Source organism: Neopelma chrysocephalum, unplaced genomic scaffold (assembly GCF_003984885.1).
Source record: "Neopelma chrysocephalum unplaced genomic scaffold, ASM398488v2 Primary Assembly neopelma1_226, whole genome shotgun sequence".
Taxonomy (NCBI): domain Eukaryota; kingdom Metazoa; phylum Chordata; class Aves; order Passeriformes; family Pipridae; genus Neopelma; species Neopelma chrysocephalum.
Genome location: NW_020897888.1, coordinates 770,303 through 791,565, shown reverse-complemented (window position 1 = coordinate 791,565; position 21,263 = coordinate 770,303). Strand labels below are relative to the sequence as shown.

General features: G+C 52.0%; 2 protein-coding genes across 7 annotated transcripts in view; one reads left to right on the top strand and one right to left on the bottom strand.

The window, feature by feature from the left end:
* Positions 1-156: 156 nt before the first annotated feature.
* NOXA1 (NADPH oxidase activator 1) lies at positions 157-16,198 on the bottom strand. Its single transcript, XM_027703379.1, has 15 exons — positions 15,980-16,198; positions 14,101-14,183; positions 12,484-12,592; positions 10,125-10,259; positions 8,975-9,082; positions 8,210-8,269; positions 7,590-7,627; positions 6,748-6,889; positions 5,253-5,306; positions 4,073-4,145; positions 3,862-3,920; positions 2,524-2,693; positions 1,436-1,541; positions 1,226-1,349; positions 157-1,000 (listed from the first exon to the last, which is right to left on the bottom strand). The coding sequence occupies exons 1-15, from the start codon at positions 16,151-16,153 to the stop codon at positions 903-905; spliced, it is 1,533 nt and encodes a 510-aa protein (XP_027559180.1). The 5' UTR covers positions 16,154-16,198; the 3' UTR covers positions 157-902.
* An 810-nt stretch (positions 16,199-17,008) lies between these two features.
* The window catches only part of EXD3 (exonuclease 3'-5' domain containing 3), a 288,298-nt gene continuing 284,043 nt past the window's right edge, over positions 17,009-21,263 (top strand). For 5 of the 6 annotated variants that reach the window (XM_027703343.1, XM_027703341.1, XM_027703340.1 and 2 more), the window contains exon 1: positions 17,009-17,106. The gene's annotated coding sequence lies outside the window, so the exon portion shown is untranslated. The remainder of the gene's footprint in view (positions 17,107-21,263) is intronic. The other variant, XM_027703339.1, reaches the window with a different exon arrangement.

Genomic DNA, 21,263 nt, shown 5'->3' with positions numbered 1-21,263 from the left:
CTCAGGGTTTATTTTATATTCAAGTTACATAGCCCAGCTTTGTCAGACTCCAAATCCAGAACGGGTTCCAGCTCCAGACACTTGAGTGTTTTATTTAGATCAGCAAAGCCCAGCCCAGCTCAGCTGCAGGAACTCGGCAGCCCTTTCAGTCCCTGCAGCACCAGTCAGTGCTGCACTTCCCAGCCCTCTCCCCAGTGCCTGCAGGGCTCTCCCATAGCCTGGAACTGCACTGAGCAGTGCAGGTTTCCGCAATTCCCTCTCCTCTGTGCTGCAACACCCCACCTTGGACTTGGGGCTTAAGAAAAGAATCAAAGGCATCTAGGCAGAAGAATGGTCAGATCATAAGGTGTTTGCTGTGGAAGCATGGTGATCCTAACCCACGGTGTTATCCCATTAACCCCACTGCAAACTGGTCCCAAAAGCCTTCTGAAGGAGCAGCGTCTCTGCTGCATCTCTGCTGGTGGAGAAAAGGTTGTGTGACCCAAGAGCCAGGGGAACAGGGCTCCTGCTCCCAGGCAGCCATCCTTGGCTTTGTTAGAGTGAGGCTCAGCCTTCCCAGCCCGAATGTGAGCACCAGGGGAGAGGGGATGAAGACCTTCACCCAGAGGAACATCTTCCCAACCCAGAGGTCTGAGCTGCCACATGGACAAGTCCCACAGCCAAATAGCAGATCCCTCTCTCTGCTCTGCACAGACACATCTCTGGCAGTGTAAGCACAAGGTCTGGGGACAGGCTGTAGGAAATGCTGTCAGACTGCTGGAACTGACCCCATGGGATCTGGGAGTGGGAGATATCCCTTGTCCAGGTTCAGCAGAGCCCCTGGCTGGCTGGGGCCTGAATGAGCTGGGATTGGTGTTTCCCATTCCTGGGAGTGCAGTCGAGCAGGAAAAGGCTCCTGTTTGCTATAGGAAGGCAGCATCACAGCTGGTCTGGGTGGCAAAGCATTTGGGGAAGATGCCAGTCTTGCCATTGCAGCATCCTTCCAGCCAGTCCTCGTTCACTGGGAAAACACAAAGGAGCAGGATGAGTCCTGGCCCATACGAGTGGGGTTAGTGAGAGTTTTCATGGCTGGAATTTAACTCTGGACAAAACCCAGTGCAAGCCTGTCATTCCTGAGAGTATGAACCTGAGACAGCACGGGAGAGGCCCTGTATTCCCAGTCCCTCCCTGCAGCAGACTCCAAAAGCCTGTCCCAGGACAACCTGCAGCAGGACTGGAGAGCTACCTTCAGAGAGGATATCCAGCACATCTCCCTTGCTGAACTCCAGGTCTCCTGGTCCCTGTGCCAGGTAAGAGTGTTGAGCCAGCATCCGGTACAGAACAGGTCTGCCCGAGTGGGAGTCTGAGTCCTGCAGGAAAAGCCAGCATGGAGGTTGCAAGGCAAAGCAGAGACTGGAGCCCAGCACAGCAGAGACACTTGTCACAGCCCCTGTACCTGGCAGTAGAGTGTCACCCTGCCATCTGTCAGCTGCTGCCACATCCTCTCCAGATCCTCCTCTCCCAAGACTGTCCCCAGCTCTGTGCCATCCGGGTGCCTGTAGCTGCAGGAGTTTGTTAATGCGGCACAAATCATCTCATTTAAATCCAGCCTTTGAGAAAAGCCCAGCCCTCTGCCACCCTCAGCCTTCACAGTCCCCTTTGCAGGCCAGCTCTGAGCTTATCACCTTGCACAGTGACATGGGGCCACCCCACATGCTCAGCAGAAATGGCACTCTGGGGAGTGACACTGGTGACACTGTCACCTCCTCACACAGTGACTTGAGGGCAAGATCCTAAACTGTTTTGGCTCCACTGACTGTGTCCCAGGGGTGTCACAGTCAGGGAGATCTCACTCCAGGACCTGACTCCCAGATTGCTCTGCACTGATCCCAGTTACTGCAAAGGCTGAGCCAAGCAGGAGAAAATCCGATACACAGCAGCTGCATCTACACAGAGTTTTTCCTTTTGTTCCCCCTTTCTCTTGACATGTACTGTTTTCTGGGAAAGATCCTTTTGGGCGTACAAAGCCCATATATCACAGAGTCATAGAATGGTTTGGGTTGGAAGGGACCTTAAAGACCATTCACTTCCAACCCCCCTGCCATGGGCAGGGAATCTTTCACTATCCCAGGTTGCTCCAAGCCCCATTCAACCTGGCCTTGGACACTTCCAGGGGTGAGTTCACAACTTTTCTGGGCAACCTCTGCCAGGACCTCACCACCCTTATAGTAAAGAATTTGTTCCTAATATCTGATCTAACCCTGCCCTCCTTCAGCTTAAGGCCATTCCCCCCTGTCCATCGAGGCCCTTGTCCAAAGTCCCTTTCCAGCTCTCTTGGAGCCCCTTTATGTACTGGAATGGGGCTTACAAGAGGAACAGTGTGTTATCCTCCATGGAGCAAGAGCCATGGTAAGGTTTGCATGCAAGGCAGACTGTGCTCACACCTTTGCTGGATCCCTGCTGGAATGCCTCAGCCCTGGACACAGTGTGGCTGTGTCCTCAGGGGGATGGGTGGCTGCTGCCCCATCTCTCTCACCCCCGTACCTGAGGGTGCCCCGCTGTGCCTGCTGCCCGAAGCGCTCCTGCAGCAGTGCCCGCAGGGCCGGCAGGGCCGGTGCCTCCCCCGCCCGCAGCACCACCGAGCACTCGCAGCGCACCCGCAGCACCACCGGCCTGGCCGAGCCCGGGGAGGCCTCTCCGTGGCTCCGGGGGATCTGCTGAGAGATGTGGCACCGTGGTCAGGCTGGTCAGTCAGACTGCAGAATCACAGAATGTCCTCAGTTGGAAGGGACCCCCAAGATCATCCAGTCCAGCCCCTGGCCCTGCACAGACACCCCAGCAATCCCACCCTGTCCCTCAGAGCATTGTCCAAATGCTCCTGGAGCTCTGGCAGCCTTGGGGCTGTGCCCACTGCCCTGGGGAGCCTGGTCAGTGCCCAACCCCCCTCTGGAAGAGCCTGGACTGACTGTGAAGTTCATGGACTAAGAAGAACCTCGACTGGCTATGTCGGCTCTCGTATCCAAGAGGTGACACAGACACATCCTCTCGTCTCTGTGCTGCCACATCATGGTAGAGCATCATTAAAATGCAGATCTGAATTTCAGAGGGAGAACTATGGATTCAAAGCCTGGAATCAAATGTTCCCCCCATGACTCAGGAAACCTGTTTCTGGGTCTGATTGTACAGGTATCTCCCAACCCAAAAATTATATGAGTAGGATCCCAATTCCTCCAGCCAGCTGGAGAGAAGCAGCCACGTTCCCACTTTGTGCTGCCTTCTGGCTGAAGTACGGCTGATAAAGCTACTCCAAATGCCCTTCAAAGAGGGGTGGCAGAGCTGACCTGCAGCCGAGGGACAGAGGTTCTTCCTCCAGGTGGACAGAGGAGTGATTCCAGGGCCATCACACACAGAAGTTGGCAATGACATGGAGGTGCCTCAGAGAACATCATCCCAGAATGCAAATATGAATGAACTGTGGTACCCAGACTGACAGGGACAGAGAATGACACACGGCAGAAGGGGGAAGAGACAGTAGGGAGTTCAAAGACAGCTCTCCCTTGCAAAGTGGGCTGTAGAGAGTGTGTATGACAACAGTGATGTGTCTGGGGCTCTTGGCACCTTGGAGGGTGGCAACAGGTCAGTGCCTCGTAAACCTCAGCCCTGGACTGTCTCACAAAGTAGGATGGTCACAAACTTGGGAGTGGAGGAGCAAAGACCACATGGGAGCCTCTCTTTAGAATGAGGAAGAGGTCAGAGGAAGGAGATTTTTTCCATGATTTTGGAGTAGCTCAGGAATTTTGGAGGATCTGGGCAGGAATCTTGCCCTTTTTGCAGCCGTAGTGTCTTGAGGCTGTACCAGCTTCAGCTGGTGGAACACCTCACCTTGGAGTCCATCTGGGCACCGGCATCACTGGCAAAGGCATTTTCTCCCCCAGGAGACTCTGCAGAACAGAACAAGAGCAGAGGAACAGCCCTGCAGTCAGCAGAGGCTGCTGGAAGCTTCAGCACACACAGTGGGCCCCCAGCCTCCCCATGACCCCCCGAAGGGTGGGTTTGGGCACAGCTTCACCCACTGAGGTGGCCCAGGGACTACCTGGCTTCTGCTTCACATGCAGGCGGCTGGGAGGCACCTGGGCAGGAGGAAGGGGGATCCCATTGCTGATCTTCTGCAACAGAACAACATCAGAAAGGAGTGAGAAGACACTGGAGCCTGGACAAGGCTGGTGCACGATGGCTGCAGCCAGTTACAATTTGTGGGTGTAACCCCAGGGAGACCAGTTCACTAAATGGTTGGATGATGTGGATCACTCAGGCTCTTGGGGGCAGCAGGAGTGAGGAGAGGTTTGTGGGACACTTCCTTGGCCCCCTGGTCCTGCCTGGGTTGGTGCTGGAGCACAGGGAGGCTGCTCACACTGCACTGAGGGCTCTCCCCAGCTTGGGCTGGTTCACAGTGAGTCATCCATGGAGCCAATGCCCAAGCGTGTGCTATGGTCAGGGATTCACTTGGAGGGGAAAAATAATAGTAAAAAACCCCATAGCAACATCTGAACAACAACATGCTTCAAAAATCCCTCACAGGAAACAGGAGTCTGAATTGCACCTTTCCACCCTGGGTTCAGATGGAAAATGGTTGGGATAATGTGTGGATGTGCCTGTGATGGAGATGGGAGATGAAGTTTTCCAAAGTCAAAGGTGAGGCACATGATTTCAGGGCAGAAAGCAGGGCCTGCTTAAGGCATTCCTGTCCCACTACAGGAGATTCACCTGCTCCCACTGTGCTGGTGAACTGGAACATGTGAGCACTCACCACTCTCTTCCCTGCTACCTTGGGTGGCTGTAGCCACCTTGGGAGCTGGCTGGATAAACCTGTGCCTCAGGCCCTCAAATTCCTCAGCCTATTCCAGTGGCTCAACAAATTACAGTGGGGCAGGAGAGCTGGGGCAGCTCCTTTTGTGTGTTCCATCAGCCATGGCAGGTAAGGGAGAACAACACCTGGACCAGGTGGTGATACAAGCTTGGCTACACGTCCAAGCCCACAGATTTTGCTGTAAAGAGATCCAATGTATTAAAAAAAAAAAAAGGCATATTCCCTTGCTCTTGACTCTTCTGTTTTTCTTGTTTAAGAAAACTTGGTCTTCAGTCAAGGGTCTCAGTGTTTCACACCCTACGTTTCTCTTACACAGTTGTCCTATCCTGTGATTATCTTACAAATAAATGTCCCAAATGTATCTCTTGGTTCCCCCCTCACCCCTACTGCAAGGTTGCCAGCTCACCCATTTATCCATCCTTGAGACAGGCTCCAGGAGAGAGCTTGGGATGTGCAGCTTCTGTGGGACACAGAGCAGAGCAGGGTGAAACAGGAGCTGCTGCTGTGGCAGCCACAGCCCCAACCCCAACCCCCCAGCCCCTGTCACTGCCTGTCCCCCTACAGCCACACAAATGTGCCTGGGGGCCTGGGGTGACACACAGCCCCCCATGTGCCTTGTGCTCAGACACTGCTGAACAAAATCCAAGGGTCCTTTTGCATCTTTCCCACTGCTGATGGAGTGGCTGTAACACATCAGACACTCACCAAGCCACAGCCCCTGCTCCCAGGACAGATGCTCAGGCACAGCATCTGTCCTGGAGCCAAGGACACCCAGGGACACCAGTCCAGCAGCAAACCTGTGTCTTCTGACAATCGCTGCTATTCATTTCAACTGATCATTGTGAGTAATTTTTTGCTTACAATGCTTTTTTTTTGGTCCAGAGTCTATTATTTTACTTTTCTTGACTTTGAATTTCACCTGACACTTCACTGAGTGGTCAACCAGCACATCCAAACACTTGTGTGACTCTTCACTCTTAGCTGCAGATGCCTCAGGCTCTGCTGAATGGTTTGATTGTCTGTCATGGAACATGGCCAGCTTAAGAAGCACCATATTACTACACCTGTTACTGTATCACTTAGGAATTTGCTAAAAGTTTATGCCACAGCAGATTCACTGTGGGTACATAATTACTTTAAAAAAAAAAGAAAAAAACCCCCGTTCATTTATACCCACTATTTATTCTGTATTTTAAGCTGTTACCAGTCCTCAGAATGCTGCATCCCTTGCTCAGACACCTCACTGGTTTACAGTAGTCTTGTGAAGAATCTTTTGACTGTTTTGGAAAGATAGGCAGGTAATACATTCACTGGCTGAACTTAATCCAGGTATGCAATGGCTCTTTCAAAGAACTGAAGTAGACTGTGAGAAAAGGCTTCTGCCAACAAAAGATTTTCCATATTGTTGTGTGTATCTGTTTCTATTCAGTCTGTTTACTCTACAGTTCTCCAGTCTGCAGGAAGATGTCAGATTTGCTGGGCTTTAATTCCTTAGTTCTTCTCTAGAGCCCTTTATAAAACCTGCCTGCACAGCTGAAACCCTCCCCAAACCTTCCCAAAGTTAATTTAACAGAGGCATCAGGGTAAAGAATGATGCATCTCAGCTCCCTTAGAGCTCTCAGGTGACAAAAACTGCTCTAGTTGGTGGTCCTTGGTGAGGTCTGGTGTCCCACATGATTCAGCAGTAGGATCCTGGATGACGGACAGCACGAGAGCCCAAAAGATGCCCACATGGAACTGCAGAGGTGAATGGCAGAGGCTGGTGGGAGCCAAGTGCCAGGAAATCTCTGGCATGTGGAAATGAGCTCCTGAACTCACCCCCTGCTCTGCAGGGCTGCAGGTGACCCCGAGGGCTGTGGGCTCTGCTGGGGGCTGGGCTGTGCAGGCCCCTGTTCTCTCACCTGCCCATCGTGGATGGCTGTGGCCCAGCCCTCTGCTCCCCTGCTCAGCACAAACACCAAACTGCCGCCCTTCACCACCGGCTCCTCCGGCTGCTCGGGGCAGTACTGGGACAGGACTCGATGGTATCCTGCCTCACTGTCCCTGTGGAGAAAGAGTGAGAGCACCTTTACTAACCCCAGAGTGCTGGTGCTGATGGCTTTGGTCCAGAACACTGCACCAATCCCAACTGCCACGTGTCATAAGTTTCAGGTGTTGGGAAATCATGATTTCCATTGCACGTTTTGGTCCAACTGCGAACAAAAGGAGCTTGGAAAACACTGATTTCCCAAATGCAGCTGCATTTTCATTGTACGGATAAACATTCCCCAGATCAAAACAATTATTAAACTCAGGCCCGAAGTACTGTTGGAACAATATCACCAAAACAAATTACTTTCATGGGTTTTGAACTTGATTTTGGCTCAGCACAGCAGGGCTGGGAGCATTTGGAAGCCTTGTCCTGGGAACCAGGATGGGACAGCTGAGCATCCTCTGTCACAGACCTGGGCAGGTCCCACAACTTGCTCTTTCATTCCTCAGCCATGGCATGATCCATGCCTGCCTCCCAAGACTGCTGAATCACCCCCTGCAAATTGCCCAGAGATTCTTGCATGAGAGATTCCAGGGACCCACAGCGTCCTTTGCATCCACACAGGCCTTTGCATGCTTGTCATTCACCCCACCCTTGGTGAGAAGTGGGTGTGGATCCCTCAGTCTTCACCCAAAGACACCAGAGAACAAAGCATGACTTTCTGAACAGAAATAGTGAGAGGAGAGTTAGACCAAGGTGGACAACACTCACCGCAGAGCATCAGCACTGGGTTCATAAAAGCCCTGTTTCTGTGGGAGAAACAACAGCATCTGTTTATAACAGTGCCTCGTGCAGCAGCAGTGCCACCTTCTCTCCTGTCCCTCTCAACACCACACTGAGGTATTTTGTCTTTACTCTTGACCCCTTTTGTCACTCCACACCACCCAGACAGAAGTCTGCTGCTCCACACCTTAGCAGGATGTACTTTCTGTTTCTTCCCCTCCCTCTTTACCTCATCAGGAAGCAAGTAACAAAATCTCCTCCCCTTCCCCTGGGTCGAGGAACTCCTATCACAGTGCAAAGCAGCCTCTGTGAGCTCATGCCCACAGGTTTACTGAAGTGCTGGGCAAAGGCATGTTGAGCACAGCAAAGCCTCCACTGCTGCTGAAGAGTCAAAAATGTATCTTCAAGGGGCTGGAGACTCCCATCACTGAGTCCCTTCCAGCCAGTGCTGAACCCACTGCCCGGCTCTGAACATCCCCGTGGAGCCAGGCTGACAGGGCACTGGTTCTTTCAACAATACACCCTTCCCCTGATGTGTTAGGGACTGAGCCCCTGCCTGGAGCTCCATGACAGCTCCATTCCTCCTTTCACAGCTATGTCCTGCTCACCTGAGGCCTGAGAGGCTCAAAGCCAATGTACTCATCATTGGGAATGATGGACGAGATCACCTGTTGGAGGACAAAGTAACGAGTGAGTCCAGGCTGGATGAAGAGACTCCCAAACTTCATCCAAGATTATCTACTCAGACTCATTTCCTTCTGACATCCTAAGGTCAATAGAGCAATGTACACAGTGGAAAAGGCAGAGCTGGATTCCCAAATCAGACCACATTTTTTTAAGTCTTTTCAAGCTTTCTTTAAAAGTACATTGAATGAATTACTTTCCCTTTCCTTTATTCCTGTTAGAGCTCTTTGGCCTGTGACACTTCTGCTGACTGCACTGGTCACAGAAGGGATCAGAGAAATTCTCTGCTGGCTTCTGTTAAGGGATGTGACAAAGCATTTGTCTCCCAAGTGCCCACCTGTCGCACTGGGAATGCAGGACTGAGCTGGAAGAATGTGCTCGTCTTCAAAATGTCATTGTCAGCAAGAGGGGAACCACGGGTTCCCTGAGTACCTGCTTGGCCCTTTCAGACTTTAAAGTGGCCAAAACTGGGAAGGGTTTTTAGTCCCAAAATGCATTTTTGATAGAAGAGGTGGCAATTCTAACAAATTTTGGCTTCTGTGTCCCAGATGCCTGGACTGGCTGCAAGCACTGACCACCCTGCTCTGGGGTCACCCCCAGCACAGTGGCCAGCAGCACTGTGCTCTGGAGTTGGCAGAGGTGGGATTTTAATCTGCTGCTGTTAATCTTAATGATTACGTGCCTGTTACCTTGGGTTTACCCAGGAAATCTTTGGAATCCAACTGTTCAACTTCCTTCTTCCGTGGTCTGAAAAGTTCCCCAAGAGGAACCTGCATGGGCTCTAAAAACAGGTGGTCCTAGGGCAGGGAAAGCAGATAAGGGAAAAGCCATCAATTGATATTAAATGAAACATCAGAGCAGTGAAAAGCAAATGCAGCTTCCCCAGGTGTGCAAGAGCAGCTCCAGGAAGACATTGGGGCAAAAATTACGGCTGTGAACTTGCCAAAGGCACTCAGGGTGAACAAGCACATGCAAACTGAGAGCTCAGCAGCCACTCCCCAGTGTGGAGTCAAGGGCTAACACTGCCCATGGGATGGGTGGGAAGGGGGGCAGTGCAGGAAGGTTTACTAAACAATTTTCTAGACAGTTTTTTTATTTGACTTCAAATGTTTTCTCTGTTCAGTCACTGAGTAGCATGCTAATAGCAAATATAAATAATACACTGTTGTAAAGTACAAATATGATGCTAAAGAGATGACTAGATTAAAAACAAAGTGATCATCTCTTGAAAAGTATGCAAATAAGGAAGTATGAAGGTAGCAAACTAATGAACTGCCCAGGAAGAGTTAAATCAGAGATCTGCAAATGTTTCCTGATCATAAAGAGTCTAACAGGAAACTATTACTTAGAAGCAGCCCTAGAAAACCTTTCACACCCTCCTTAAGCTCTACATGAGATTGGCATTAATATCTGAGCTGCCACCTGAGGCAGCTGTTCCTGAGGCCAAAGGGACTGAAAGGAGTCAGCCACTGTCACCTGAAGGGAGACTCTCCAGATCTGCACTTGTAGGGGTTCTGCACTTAAAACACTGCACAAGGCACAGGTATGAACAGAACTGAGCTCCTGAACAGGAGGGACTAGGAAGAAACCTCCACAGCCTGACAGGTCACCCCAGAAGTCTCCACTGAGGTGTTTCTGGGCCATGAAGCACCTGGGGGTGATGGAGTTCCTCGATTAGCTGAGCACTGCTCTGGCAGAGCATCACCAGCAAAAGGCTGGGACTGGGTTAGCAGGTAGATAGACAAGAACATCCAAATGTACAAGGATCAGCACACTCCCATCTCACAGTTCTCTGCTGAAGCCCAAAGCACATACCCAGGAACTCAGAGGTGGTCTTACCTGCACCCGCTCAAGGGCCAGGTCCAGGATTGCTGTTCTTCTCTCAGGTCTCCACACAACAGCCTTCTCTAGGGTGACTCTGGCCTCCTGCCACTGCTGCAGGTGGCACTGCACTGCTGCAGTGCTGTACAGCACCTGGAGTGGGCACAGGGGGAGGGCTCAGAGGGCTGGGACCAAGACACCCCCAACATGACCTACTGAACTCAGCCAAGAAATAGGGACCAGGCACTGAAACACCACAAATACGGCAACAAGAAAGGCACTCTGAGCAGCACAGCTGAAAAAACATCATAATCAGAGTGGAAAAAGATGGAGGTATGGGTGTGCTGGAGCTGCTGGCTCTGGTCAAGTCAAGGAGAGACATGGGGGCACCAGGTGAAGAGTCTGGTGCCACATAGTTTAAATCTGATCCTTCCTGCATCTGAAAGGCCAGAAAGCTTTTCTCGTGTTTCCTTCTGCATGCAACCAGGTGATATTTTTTTGTAATTCTGACTGCCTGTCATTGCAAAATAACTTAACTGACACTATTTCATGTTGTAGTGGGCTGTGAATGTGCAAATTGTCGCTCATTACCCTTCAGCAGCATGTCAGTCTGTTCAGTGCTGAAGTGCAGGGTGTGGGAGTCTTGCAGACAAGGTGTTGGGGAGCCTTGGTCTGTGTGCTGAATCGGGAGTGGGAGATCTCTCCTTGTCACTGGCCAGCAGTCAGTGTGTGGGAAACCTGCTGGGCTACAGGCAGAAGAGAGGCCCCGGAGCCACAGCTCGTTATCTTCTGTGATGGGGTTATCAGCCTGTGAGCTGCTCTGTGTGTCTGGCTGCCAACCCTGCTCGGGACAGAGCTGCAGCCAACGGGATGCTTTTCTTCACTCCTTAATCACGACAGCAGGGGCTGTTTGGGGGTGTGGGGAATGACAATCCTGAGCATGCACAAGAACTGCAGAGGTGCTCCCTCTTGCAGAGGCAAGGCAGCAGTTCTCACTCAGTCAGAAGTGTCACAGCCTTGCAGGAGGCAAATATTTCTGGATTTTCACAGCATACATGTATCTCCCACGAGAAGAGCGGCTGCAGCGTGAAAGGCCAGGCACGGGGAAAGTTGATGGCACAGTTCTGCTGGAGGATTGTGTTTGAGTAGTGTGAAAAATGAGCTGCAGGTAGATGTAGGAGCCAGATACAGTTGAATCAGGACGCTAATCCTGAGTCTGGAGGGCCAGCACATGTCCTGGTGATGCCTGGAGTGAGGGACTGTGTGTTCACATCAGGAAGGGCACAAGCCTGCCCTGGATGGCCTCAGGGCACTCCTGCAGCCCTGGCCCTTTCAAAGGGAACCTGTCACCTCTAAGTTAGCTCAGAGAAGGCAGCGCTGGCACTGAAACTGTTAAAACCAGGGGGGTTTGGGTAATCTCACAGATGCCAAGGAGAGTTTCTTCCTGCCAGGTATAAGGTGCATGAAAACCGCTGATATGCTTGACTGGAGTTACACAATAACTCCTCACTCCCACGGAAGTAAGGAGTTAAATACTCTTTCCTGTATCTGCTTTTCAACCTCTGTGTATGGACTCAGGACAGAAGACAAAATGAGCTCTTGCAGTAAAGGACAGTTTCTAGGGGTCTTTTACTTTCCAAATATTACAAATATTTACAATCAATTCAGACTTAGAGCTCTCTGGAACAGGATGGGGCAGGTTGACTCTGTGTAACAGTAAGAGCTGCAGGGTGAAGTGTCACAGAAGCAAACTCAGCCTGCAGCCCAGGGGGTAAGTCCAGGCACAGAGGGAATATTAAGATCAGTTGCTGCAGTTGGAAAGTCAGGCTTTCATGCACCTGGATTTCCTAGACTCTGCATTATGACAAGTTTTGTTCTCATCTGTCTGTGTTTCAACCTATTTCAGCTCTTAGAGTTGAGGAGTTCACCAAACTGACTGTAAATATTACACAGAATCCAGACTGGTTTGGCTTGGGAGGGACCTTAAAGCTCATCCAGCTCCCATCCCCCTGCCATGGGCAGGGACACCTTCCACTATCCCAGGATGCTCCAAACCCCATCCAGCCCAGCCTTGGACACTTCCAGGGATGGGGCAGCCACCACTTTGTCTATGTATAGAGAAGATAAAAAACCTCAGTATACAAATTCTTGTGCACTTACTCTGAACAATTTCATTTTCCAAACTGTGTAATTTTGCCAAAATCTCCAAAGATGACATTGTTTTATGACTTTTACGATTAAGTTACTTTAAAAAAAAGTGCAAGCAGAAATTTTTTACTGTTCTTAGGTATGGTCTTGAAAAACTCTTGGGTTAGTAATGCCTACTGCTGAATCCCCCAGCAGAAGGGCAGGATTGCTGAGACAGGCTGGCTCTTACCTCCCAGGCATAGAGGATGTGCCTCAGCCCCAGCTGCTTGTAATCGATGAAGGGATTCTGTCTTAAGTGACTGAAGGCCATGTGATAGTCAGAGAGAGCATCTTCAAACCTGCAGCGCAGAGGTGACAGGAGAAACTGAGGCTAAAAAAGCTGAAGACTGTTTAAGGAGTTCAAAAATCAAGCAGATAACATGTCTTCTGCTCTGCAAGCCTGGGTGAGGAGAGCTGCACCAGAGCTGTGTCATCTTGTGACCACTGTCCTCTCCCTGCTGGTAGACAGCACACAATGAACATGGTGTGTCTCTCCTCTGGGATTACCTGCACTGCTTTACTGACTGGGATGAACAGGAGGCCTTGATCCCTGGAACAGTCACAATTCCAAGGAGGAGAAAATGTAAAGAACAAAGACTAACCACTGCTGTGAGCTCCTTGCCCAGGCTGCTGCTGGCAGTGCTGTCCCAGCACGTGTCTGGGAGGAGTGAGGGCTGTGGGAATGCTGTGGGAACCCCACTGATGGTGAGCAGTGAGGGCATGGCCAGGGAAGTAAGAGCAGAAATTTAGAAAAACTCCAAGGATAAGGAGGGAATTGGTCTGCATTTACACCAGTTACACGTCTGAAATCCAAACAGGTTCCCACTGAGGCTGCAGGTGGGGAAAGGAAGGGTCTAGGAAGGGCTGTGCAGTGGGTACCTGACCAAGGGCCAGTGAGCACGGCCAGGAGAAGGTGCCCAGGTGAGTGAGGGGGTGGGAGCAGCATCTGGTGAGGGAAGGAGCCATGGGGTGCTGGTGGCCACCAGCTCTTTGGGCAGGAGGCAGGTCTGCCAGCTGTGCTGCCCCTGCAGTGTGTGTGTGCTTGGGGCACAGTGCTCTGCTTCTCCTGGCTGTACAGCAGCTCCAGTGAGCCAGACAGGGCTCCACCAGCCTGGACTGGGGTTCTGTGGACAGAGGCACAGAGCCTGGAGCTGCCTGACAGCACAGCTGTGAGTGCAGAACTGCTCACTTTAACTCCCTCCCAGAAATTAAGGTCTGGAAAATACGGGGAAAATAACAGGAAAGAGAATAACTGAAGCTCAAAGGTAAGAAGAGATCTTCAAACCTGAAGAAAATACTTCACCCACTTCTCTGAGCAGGATGCCACTGTGATTTAACCATGGAAACAATGAGTAATCAATCTCATGACACTACTGGAGCAATCTCAATCTTTTATCAGCTGTCAGCAGAGAATGGCAGTCAGACACTGTGGGCAGACTACAATTTTAAGGAAGGCCAGACTCATGTGTGTCATGTGAAGACACACCAAGCAGCCCAATTATATTTTTTTAATTCCTAAAGAAAATCTGAATGGCAACATAACATCCTGGCAGCCCCAGGAGTCTCTGTGTGTACAGGACAGCAATCTCATGTGTTAGCCACCCCTGGGGCCCCAGAGTTGTGCAGCTCTTACCAGAGATAGGACTTGCTGACCTGTGACATGGTTTGCAAGGCCAAAGCAGACCCTGTGAGCTATTTAAGATTGCTGGAAGAAGTGAATTTTAGAATCATAGATCATTTAGGTTTAGTAATAAAGCATGGCTGGAAGGAGGGAACCAAAGACTGCCCTGGTGTGCACCTCACTCACATTTCCAGCTGCAGGTGGACCAGCCCTCTCTGGAAGTAGCCCACAGCCAGGGAATTGTCCTTCGCCACGGTCTGATCGAAGGCCTAAGGAGGCAAACACAGGCACATCCCCAGGCTCAGCTGGGATCTCCCCTGTCCGTGCCTGGGCACACCCCCCCAGCCAGCCCTGCCCTGGCTGCCCTGGCAGAGGCAGTCCCTGTGTCCAGCTCCAGGGGCTGCACACAGCCCTGAGACATCTTTCAGGTCTTGGCTCTGTACGAGCCGAGCCTCACGTTTTTATCTCTCCTTGCTACGATGGACTGGACATTCATGAGCTACACTGGCCACCTGGCATCTTGTAATGGGAAGACTGTGGAGCCTGGAGCAGTTTGCTGGGACAGGGGGAGGCTGGGGAAGGCTGCGTGAAAGGGACGGAGCTGCAGGGCTGCACACAGTGGCCTCTAAGTCAGTATTTCTGGTTCAGTTCCACACCTAAATACAGGCAAGCACTAGCAGAGCTGGCAGCAGCTCATGGCTGCTGGTTCAGAGTAACTCTGAGCTGGGAAAGCTGTGTGTCATCCTGAGACGCTGAGGAGGTGTCCTCCTTCCCTTGTCACTGCAGAGACCGCATGGAGGTGACAGCTCCTGAAACCCAGACTTCCCTGACACTGCCTGGACAGGGGTAGCACTGCAGGGTGAAGACATGCAGCAGGAGGTCAGGGAGTGACTGTGTCTCCTGATGAGGTGGTGCCTGGTTTCTGTGACTCCAGAGCACACCTTACTGGCACTGTCTGCCTGACTGTGCTATAAATGAAATAACCAACAACCAGCTGTTGAGCTACACGGAAGTAGAGCTGAGCCTCTTCCCAGGCAGTGCCCATTGACTGGGGCTGAAAAGTCTCTCTTGGGCACCCCTATGACGTGCTCAGTGTGTCCCCAGTAGCAACTGCCCTGCCCGGGGCCCCACGGCTCTGCCCCAGCTCCTACAGCACAGACTTAGCTCCTCTTTCTGCTGTTTAAGGAAAGGCTTATCTGCACCTCCTTACTGGGCCCTGACAGACAGACACACAGACAGATGGATGTGCAGACATGCCAGGTGCTGTCACAAAAAGGCTCTTCCTCAGGGCAGCTGCTCTCGCTTCCCAAAGGCAGCAGTTTTCCAGCACAGCAGCTTCATTCTGTCAGTCTCCACTGCCAAGCAGCACATTTATTTTTTCAAAATACACCTATCTGATTTCTAAATCCGTGCCTATGTAACAGCTATTGGACAACTTCTGCCTGCTTTGATTTAAAGCTACAATGCAGTAGAGGTGTGGTTTTCACATTATAATGAGCTAAGCTCACTTAAAGCTGACTTAGCGTGAATAAAACTTTAGGTACATTGCCAAATGTGGTTTCTAGTATCTAATTTAAGGTTTCCGTGTTCCTATTATCTCTTCACTTCCAAAACTATTTTGCAATACCTTGAAATTTCCCACTTACCTGGGTTTTCATAATATCTGTAAAACCATGGAATCACAGAATCATTAAGGCTGGAAAAGACCTCAAAGCTCATCGAGTCCAACCATTAACCCAGCACCATGGACTTACAACGAATCCACAGCCCCAAGTACCACAACCTTTTTAACTTCAATCTTTCTAAGTTTTCTACAATTCACTTTACAAAATCTTTTCCTTAAATCGCTCATCTCAAACTTTAAACCACTCATCTTAAACCTTAAACCCTCGCTGTCTGCATTCCTGCCGGGCGTGCAGGACACGGAATGCTGGATTTTAACTCGAGTTGCAGCATCGTCCCCTCAAAGATGGGCCTGGGGGAGCCGTGCTGCCCATCGCTGTGACCGCCTGTCCCCCTGCCCGTGCCCCCCTGACCCCTGGGATCCCCCGGCCCGGTCCCTCACCCTCAGAGCCGCCTCTGGCCGCCGGGCCAGCAGCTGCACGCAGCCCATGTTGAAGCAGATCCGCGCCGGAGGGTCGGGGATGGCGCCGAAGCTCTCCAGGGCCGCGTCCCAGTGCCCGCGGTCTGCAGCCCGCACCCCCTCGTGCCAGCGCCGCACCAGCTCCCGGTACGCCATGGACGGGGCTCACCCAGGGCTCACCTCAGCCCCCCTCACCTGAACCCCACCTGGGGCTCACCTGCCTCACCTGCCGGGCGGGGCGGGGACGGGCGGCCCCTCCGCCCCCTCCGCTCCTCCCCCGGGCGGCGGAGCCCGCCCGTGCCCGGGGACACGGACGGGAAAAGGACACGGGGATGGGACACAGACCCCTTGGGGAGACACGGATCCCATGGGGGCACATGGACCCCGGGAGTGGTCACGGACCCTGGGAAGGGAAACGGACCCAGGGATGGGACACGGACCCCGGGAGGGGACACGAATCCCGTGAAGGAAAACGGCCCCCGGAATGGGTCATGGACTCTAGGAGGGGACACAGAACCCTGGGAAGGGACACCGACCCTGGGAGGGGCACACGGACCCCGGGGGGACACACGGACACGCGGATGGGACACGGACCCCGGGAGGGGACACGGACACAGGATTGGGACACGGACCCCGGGAGGGGACACGGACCCCGCGAGCCGTCGGGGTAGAGCGGCGAGGGTGGCGGCTACACCTGAGCGGGCAGCGGTGGGATGCTGCTCGCTGAGAGCAGCGGTGGGCACCTGAAGAGCCAGCAGAAGCGATCCTGGCCCGTGTCCCCGCCCTGCGGCGTCCAGAGCGCCGGTTTGGGGCTGTTTAGACTAAATGTTACGGCCACATAGTTGTGCGCGTCAACTCCAGTAAGCACGGCAGGCGCCCTGGTAAATACGGTAGCTCCCCTGCCCCGCCCCTCGCCCTCGCGCTGCCGCGGGCGACAGCGCCCCCTGCCGGCGCTGCATATCGGCGCCGCCGGAAAAGGAGACCGGTGGGGACGCGCGGGCTGCGCGCGGGGAGTTCCGGGGCCGCTCGGGTTTCCCGCGCGGAGCGGGGGGAGCGGGGAAGGCTTTGAGCGGCGGCCCGTTGGCTGAGGGCGCTTCCGGGCGGCGCAGGTGAGTCCCGGGGCGGCCCCGGCAGGGCCCGGGCGGGGCCGGGCCGGGCACCGCGCTGGGAGCGGGGGAGCGGCCCCGCACGGGGAGCCTCGCACGGGGCCGCGCCGGGGGTTCGCTCGACTAAAGCCCCCAAGTGTCCCTGGCCCTCCCGGGGCCGTGCCGGGGTCGGAGGGGGCTGGGGAGGGAGCGGGGAGCCCGTGTGTGCAGGGTCACAGTTACAGTCGTTAATTACACACCTTGCAGCCCCAGAGCGGCCTGGCAGCTCTCAGTGAGTTAGTGACAGGTGTCAGGGGAGCCAAAGGAATCCCCGCCGTCCTGTGATTGGGGGGTTTCAGACAGCTCAGATTTAGACAAATTGATTGAGCTCCCCATCGCCGATTTTTAAATGTTGTGGAAAACGGGAAAGTAAAGTCAGAATCACAGAATCAGCGAGGTTGGAAAAGACCTTTGAGGCCATCGAGTCCAGTCTGTGACCCAGCACCACCTTGTCCCCCAGGCCACGGCACTGATGCCACCTCCAGTCTGTCCTTAAACACCTCCAGGGACCGTGACTCCACCACCTCCCTGGGCAGCCCGTTCCAATGTCTCATCACTCCCTCTGGAAAGTCCAACCTAAAGCTCCCCTGGTGCAGCTCAAGACTGTGCCCTCTTGTCCTTCAGGGGTCGGAAATCCACACCTGGAAAGATAATGTGTTTTAGGAAAATACAGTTTGTTGACCTTATGTCAGTAGCAGGAATAAAATAAAATGAGCAGGGGAAACCTTGTAAATAATTAGATGCTGCAAATACAACAAACGTAGAGATTAAAAGCTGAACAACATGTGCTTGGCAAAGAGATTCCCCCCGTGTTCCTTCTTGAGAGAGGATTGCAGCATCTGGCTAAGTCAGCTGATGACACACTTAGTGTCACGTACTTGGAATTTTCTGAGGAATTGTACTCTAATATGACCTGACAGTTTAATTAAACAAAGGTGGTGTGGCAAGGCAAAGTTTAAGTATTACCTTAAGAGCAAATCCCACATCAGTTGTTAATTGTGAGCCATAAATGAGTGGGATTCAGCTCCTTCACTTCCCAGATCCATGTTCAGGTGGGGCCTGAGCCCAGAGCAGGTTTGTCACCTCTGCTGACACAGAGGCAGGTGGGCAGTGAGAGATGTTCCTGCTGTGCCTGGATGGGTGGTTCCAAGTGGCAGAAGGATCTTGGTGCCACAGAAGGTCTCCAGCCTGCAACAGCTTCCACCACAGACAGAGGGGACTGCCAGGGTGGACATCCACCAGTGACACAGTTGGAAATTCACTGTTGTGTGTTCTTTTCTTTTTCTAGAGAAAATGGAGCTACAGTGATCATGTGTGTGCATGTGGTTGTTAGATCAGGCTGCCAGAGCATCTCCAGTTACAGGAGCTCTCCAGTGAGATAGGAAAATACTGGAGAGCTCAGAGGAGGCCACAAAAATGCTCCAGTTCTGGAAAACAAACCCTTAATGAGCTCAGTTTATTCAGGCACATCCAAGAGAAGGGAGTTCAGGAGTGACTCAGCCACTCTGGAAATCCATGCCTATGGGAAAGTTATCCCAGAGCTGGGTCCTGTCAGCCTTTCCAACAATGGGATCCAGTAACTGAGAGGCAAAGCTGCACAAATTCTTATAAATGTGACCCAATTTCCCAGCAGTGCTGGTGGTTCATTACAGGAATAGTTCAGGGGGAGGTTAAAGGCCTGTCAGTGTCTGGGGCTCTTCAGCTCAACCATAACAGTGTTGAGGATGTTTAAAGCAGAACCTTGGGCAAGTCCCTGGGGCCAGGCCGGGCCAGGGCTTTGGGGAACTCTGGGAGATCCTCACTGAGGCACCTCCTGGGCTCTGCTCGGGCTGCTGGGCTGCAGGAATAGCAGGGGGGTATTTTTGATGTTGCTGAAGGGCTGGTGGTCTAAAGACAGGTTTAAGCAATCTCAGGCTTTTGGATGAAGCTCTTCAGGGAGCAATTCCACAGGCTGTTCTTCCAGAGGAAAGTGAGATTAAGGAGCGTTTCTTCCTCCGCTGTTGTTTAAATCAGAGTTTGGGCACAGCAGAGAGCTGTGCTGCCCCAGTGCAGGGAATCCCCTCCCACATTTACTCTCTTGTCCCCATGTGTTTGCAGTTGATCCAGGTGGGAGGTCAGGAAGGGATTCCCAGCAATGGCCGCTTTTTAAGTCACATGCAAGTGTTTCATGCTTAGCAAAAGCAGAGTTTTCCTGATGGGACATTCTGCTGTTATTGTTTACCTCATCAGGTTCTTGTAAAGGGATTTTGGGAGTTTGTCTCAAACTTGGAATGGTTTGAGTGGGAAGGACCTTTAAAGCCCATCTGTTCTAACCCTCTGCAGTGAGCAAGGATGTCTCCAGCTGGATCAGGCTCCATGTACTTCAGTAGGACAAGGGTGCTTTGAGGGCAGGAGGATTTATGAAAGGTGTTGGATGTCAGGGTCAGCTAGAGGATCCACTGACTCACTCTGAAATTATTACTTTTTAGTTAAAATAAATCAATAAATCTCCCCGTGCTCCCATGGGCAGTGAAACTGCCTGTTACACAGCACTGTGCACTTTGGTGCTCTCTGAGGGCTTGCTGCCTCCCTGGTTTTACATGGAAACAGGCACCTGCCCATGGCTGGGGGCAGCCTTTTGGCACAACCATCACTGATAGCCAGGACTTCTGATATCATGGTTTATCTCATGGTATCTGCAAGCAATAGAGCAGGAATAATCAAATTTTAGCATGTGGAGCAGAGCCAGCAAAATGCGTCTTCTGGAATGTAAATGCTCCCTCAGAAAAGCTCTGTCTGGAGTTTTTAAGGCAGAAGTGCTCTCTGGGAGAAATCCTGACACTCCCCTGCACAGTTTTGGGGTGGTGACAGTTCAGCAGTTGCAGGAAACTTCTCATCCTTCTTTGTGGTGTCGAACACGCTGCTCATCTGAAACCACATCAGATCAGTGCCTGGGGCACATGCAAAGGGTCAGGGCTCAACAGAACACTACAAATTGCTCCTTTCCATGGCAAACACAAATTGGCAGAGCTGGAACAAGGGTAATTCCTGTTGTTCTCCAAAGGCAGCTTGGAGAGAGGTGAGGGCCAGCAGGGAGTGGGCCCTGTGTTGTGAGTTCTCAGCCCTGTGGTGGGACAGCTGGGGACCTCTTGCACAGGGAGATCCCAGTTCACAGAGGGTCGGGTCTGTGCACTCAGACAACCACAGTAGTTGCTCCTGTGAATAAATAATTTATCCAAACGTGCACTAAATAACTTGCTGATGTGTGATGTAGCCTGGGACGAGAGGGAATGAGGGGGCACAGCCACCTCTGGGCCAATGACAGAGACATTTTATTGGAATTGAGGGTGTCCTTCTGAACCAAATTTTAATAATTTGATTGAAAAGCTAATTACTGAGTTTGTATGTATAATATACCTCTAGGTAAAAATTTTTTTTGTACCTCTGAGGATTTGTGGTGCTCTGGCAGCCTCCTCAGCAGCTCTCTTGGTAACCAGGGACACTGGCTGGCCACAGAGGAACTGAGCAGTGTGTGAGGAACAGAAATACATGAACAGAAACAGGGCATGTGCTGGGGGCTGAACATCCTGCTGGTTCACATTTTCACCTCTTAATTGAATGAATGTGTAATAAATTGATAGAGTGTTGGTAGATGTTGGTAGATGTCAGTGATAAAAGTCTGAAAAAATCTTGCAGAAAAATGAAAGAGGGGAGTCTGTATATGTGGGATTCAGAATTCTGGAAGGCTGTTTTCCCAGAGGATAAAAGTCTTCATTCTTTTGGAATCCATGTGGAGGTTTAGTTGCACTGTGACCAAATGGCTTAACTTGGGCCTGGAAGATGAGAGTCTTGTCCAGGTGTTGTAGCTCAGGAGCAGGGAGTCCTTTCCCAGCTGTTCTCACTGCCTGCTGGGTGATTCGGGGCAAATAGTGCTTGGTGGACTGCAGGTCAAAATCAAGCAATAAACCCTGCTTCTGTCATTTACAACTTATTTAGTCTCAGCATTGCCACTCGCTTGGGCTGTTGCTCTGGGCACAGCCCGTGGTGCTGGCTCTAAGGAGGGATAGGCCTGTTTGAATTGCTGCTGCCAAAGACATTTCTATAGCAGAAAAAACTCCAGTTGCTAATTTTTACAGAATAAT

Bases quoted from the DNA above. Each gene is read 5' to 3' on its own strand.
- NOXA1 (XM_027703379.1), bottom strand. From the start codon at position 16,153: ATGGCGTACCGGGAGCTGGTGCGGCGCTGGCACGAGGGGGTGCGGGCT. The intron at 2,694-3,861 runs GTGAGGTGTTCC...ATCTCTCAGCAG, and splicing joins GTGCCCAGATGGACTCCAAG to ATCCCCCGGAGCCACGGAGA. The intron at 1,001-1,225 runs GTAGCTCTCCAG...GTGTTTTCCCAG, and splicing joins GCTGGATATCCTCTCTGAAG to TGAACGAGGACTGGCTGGAA.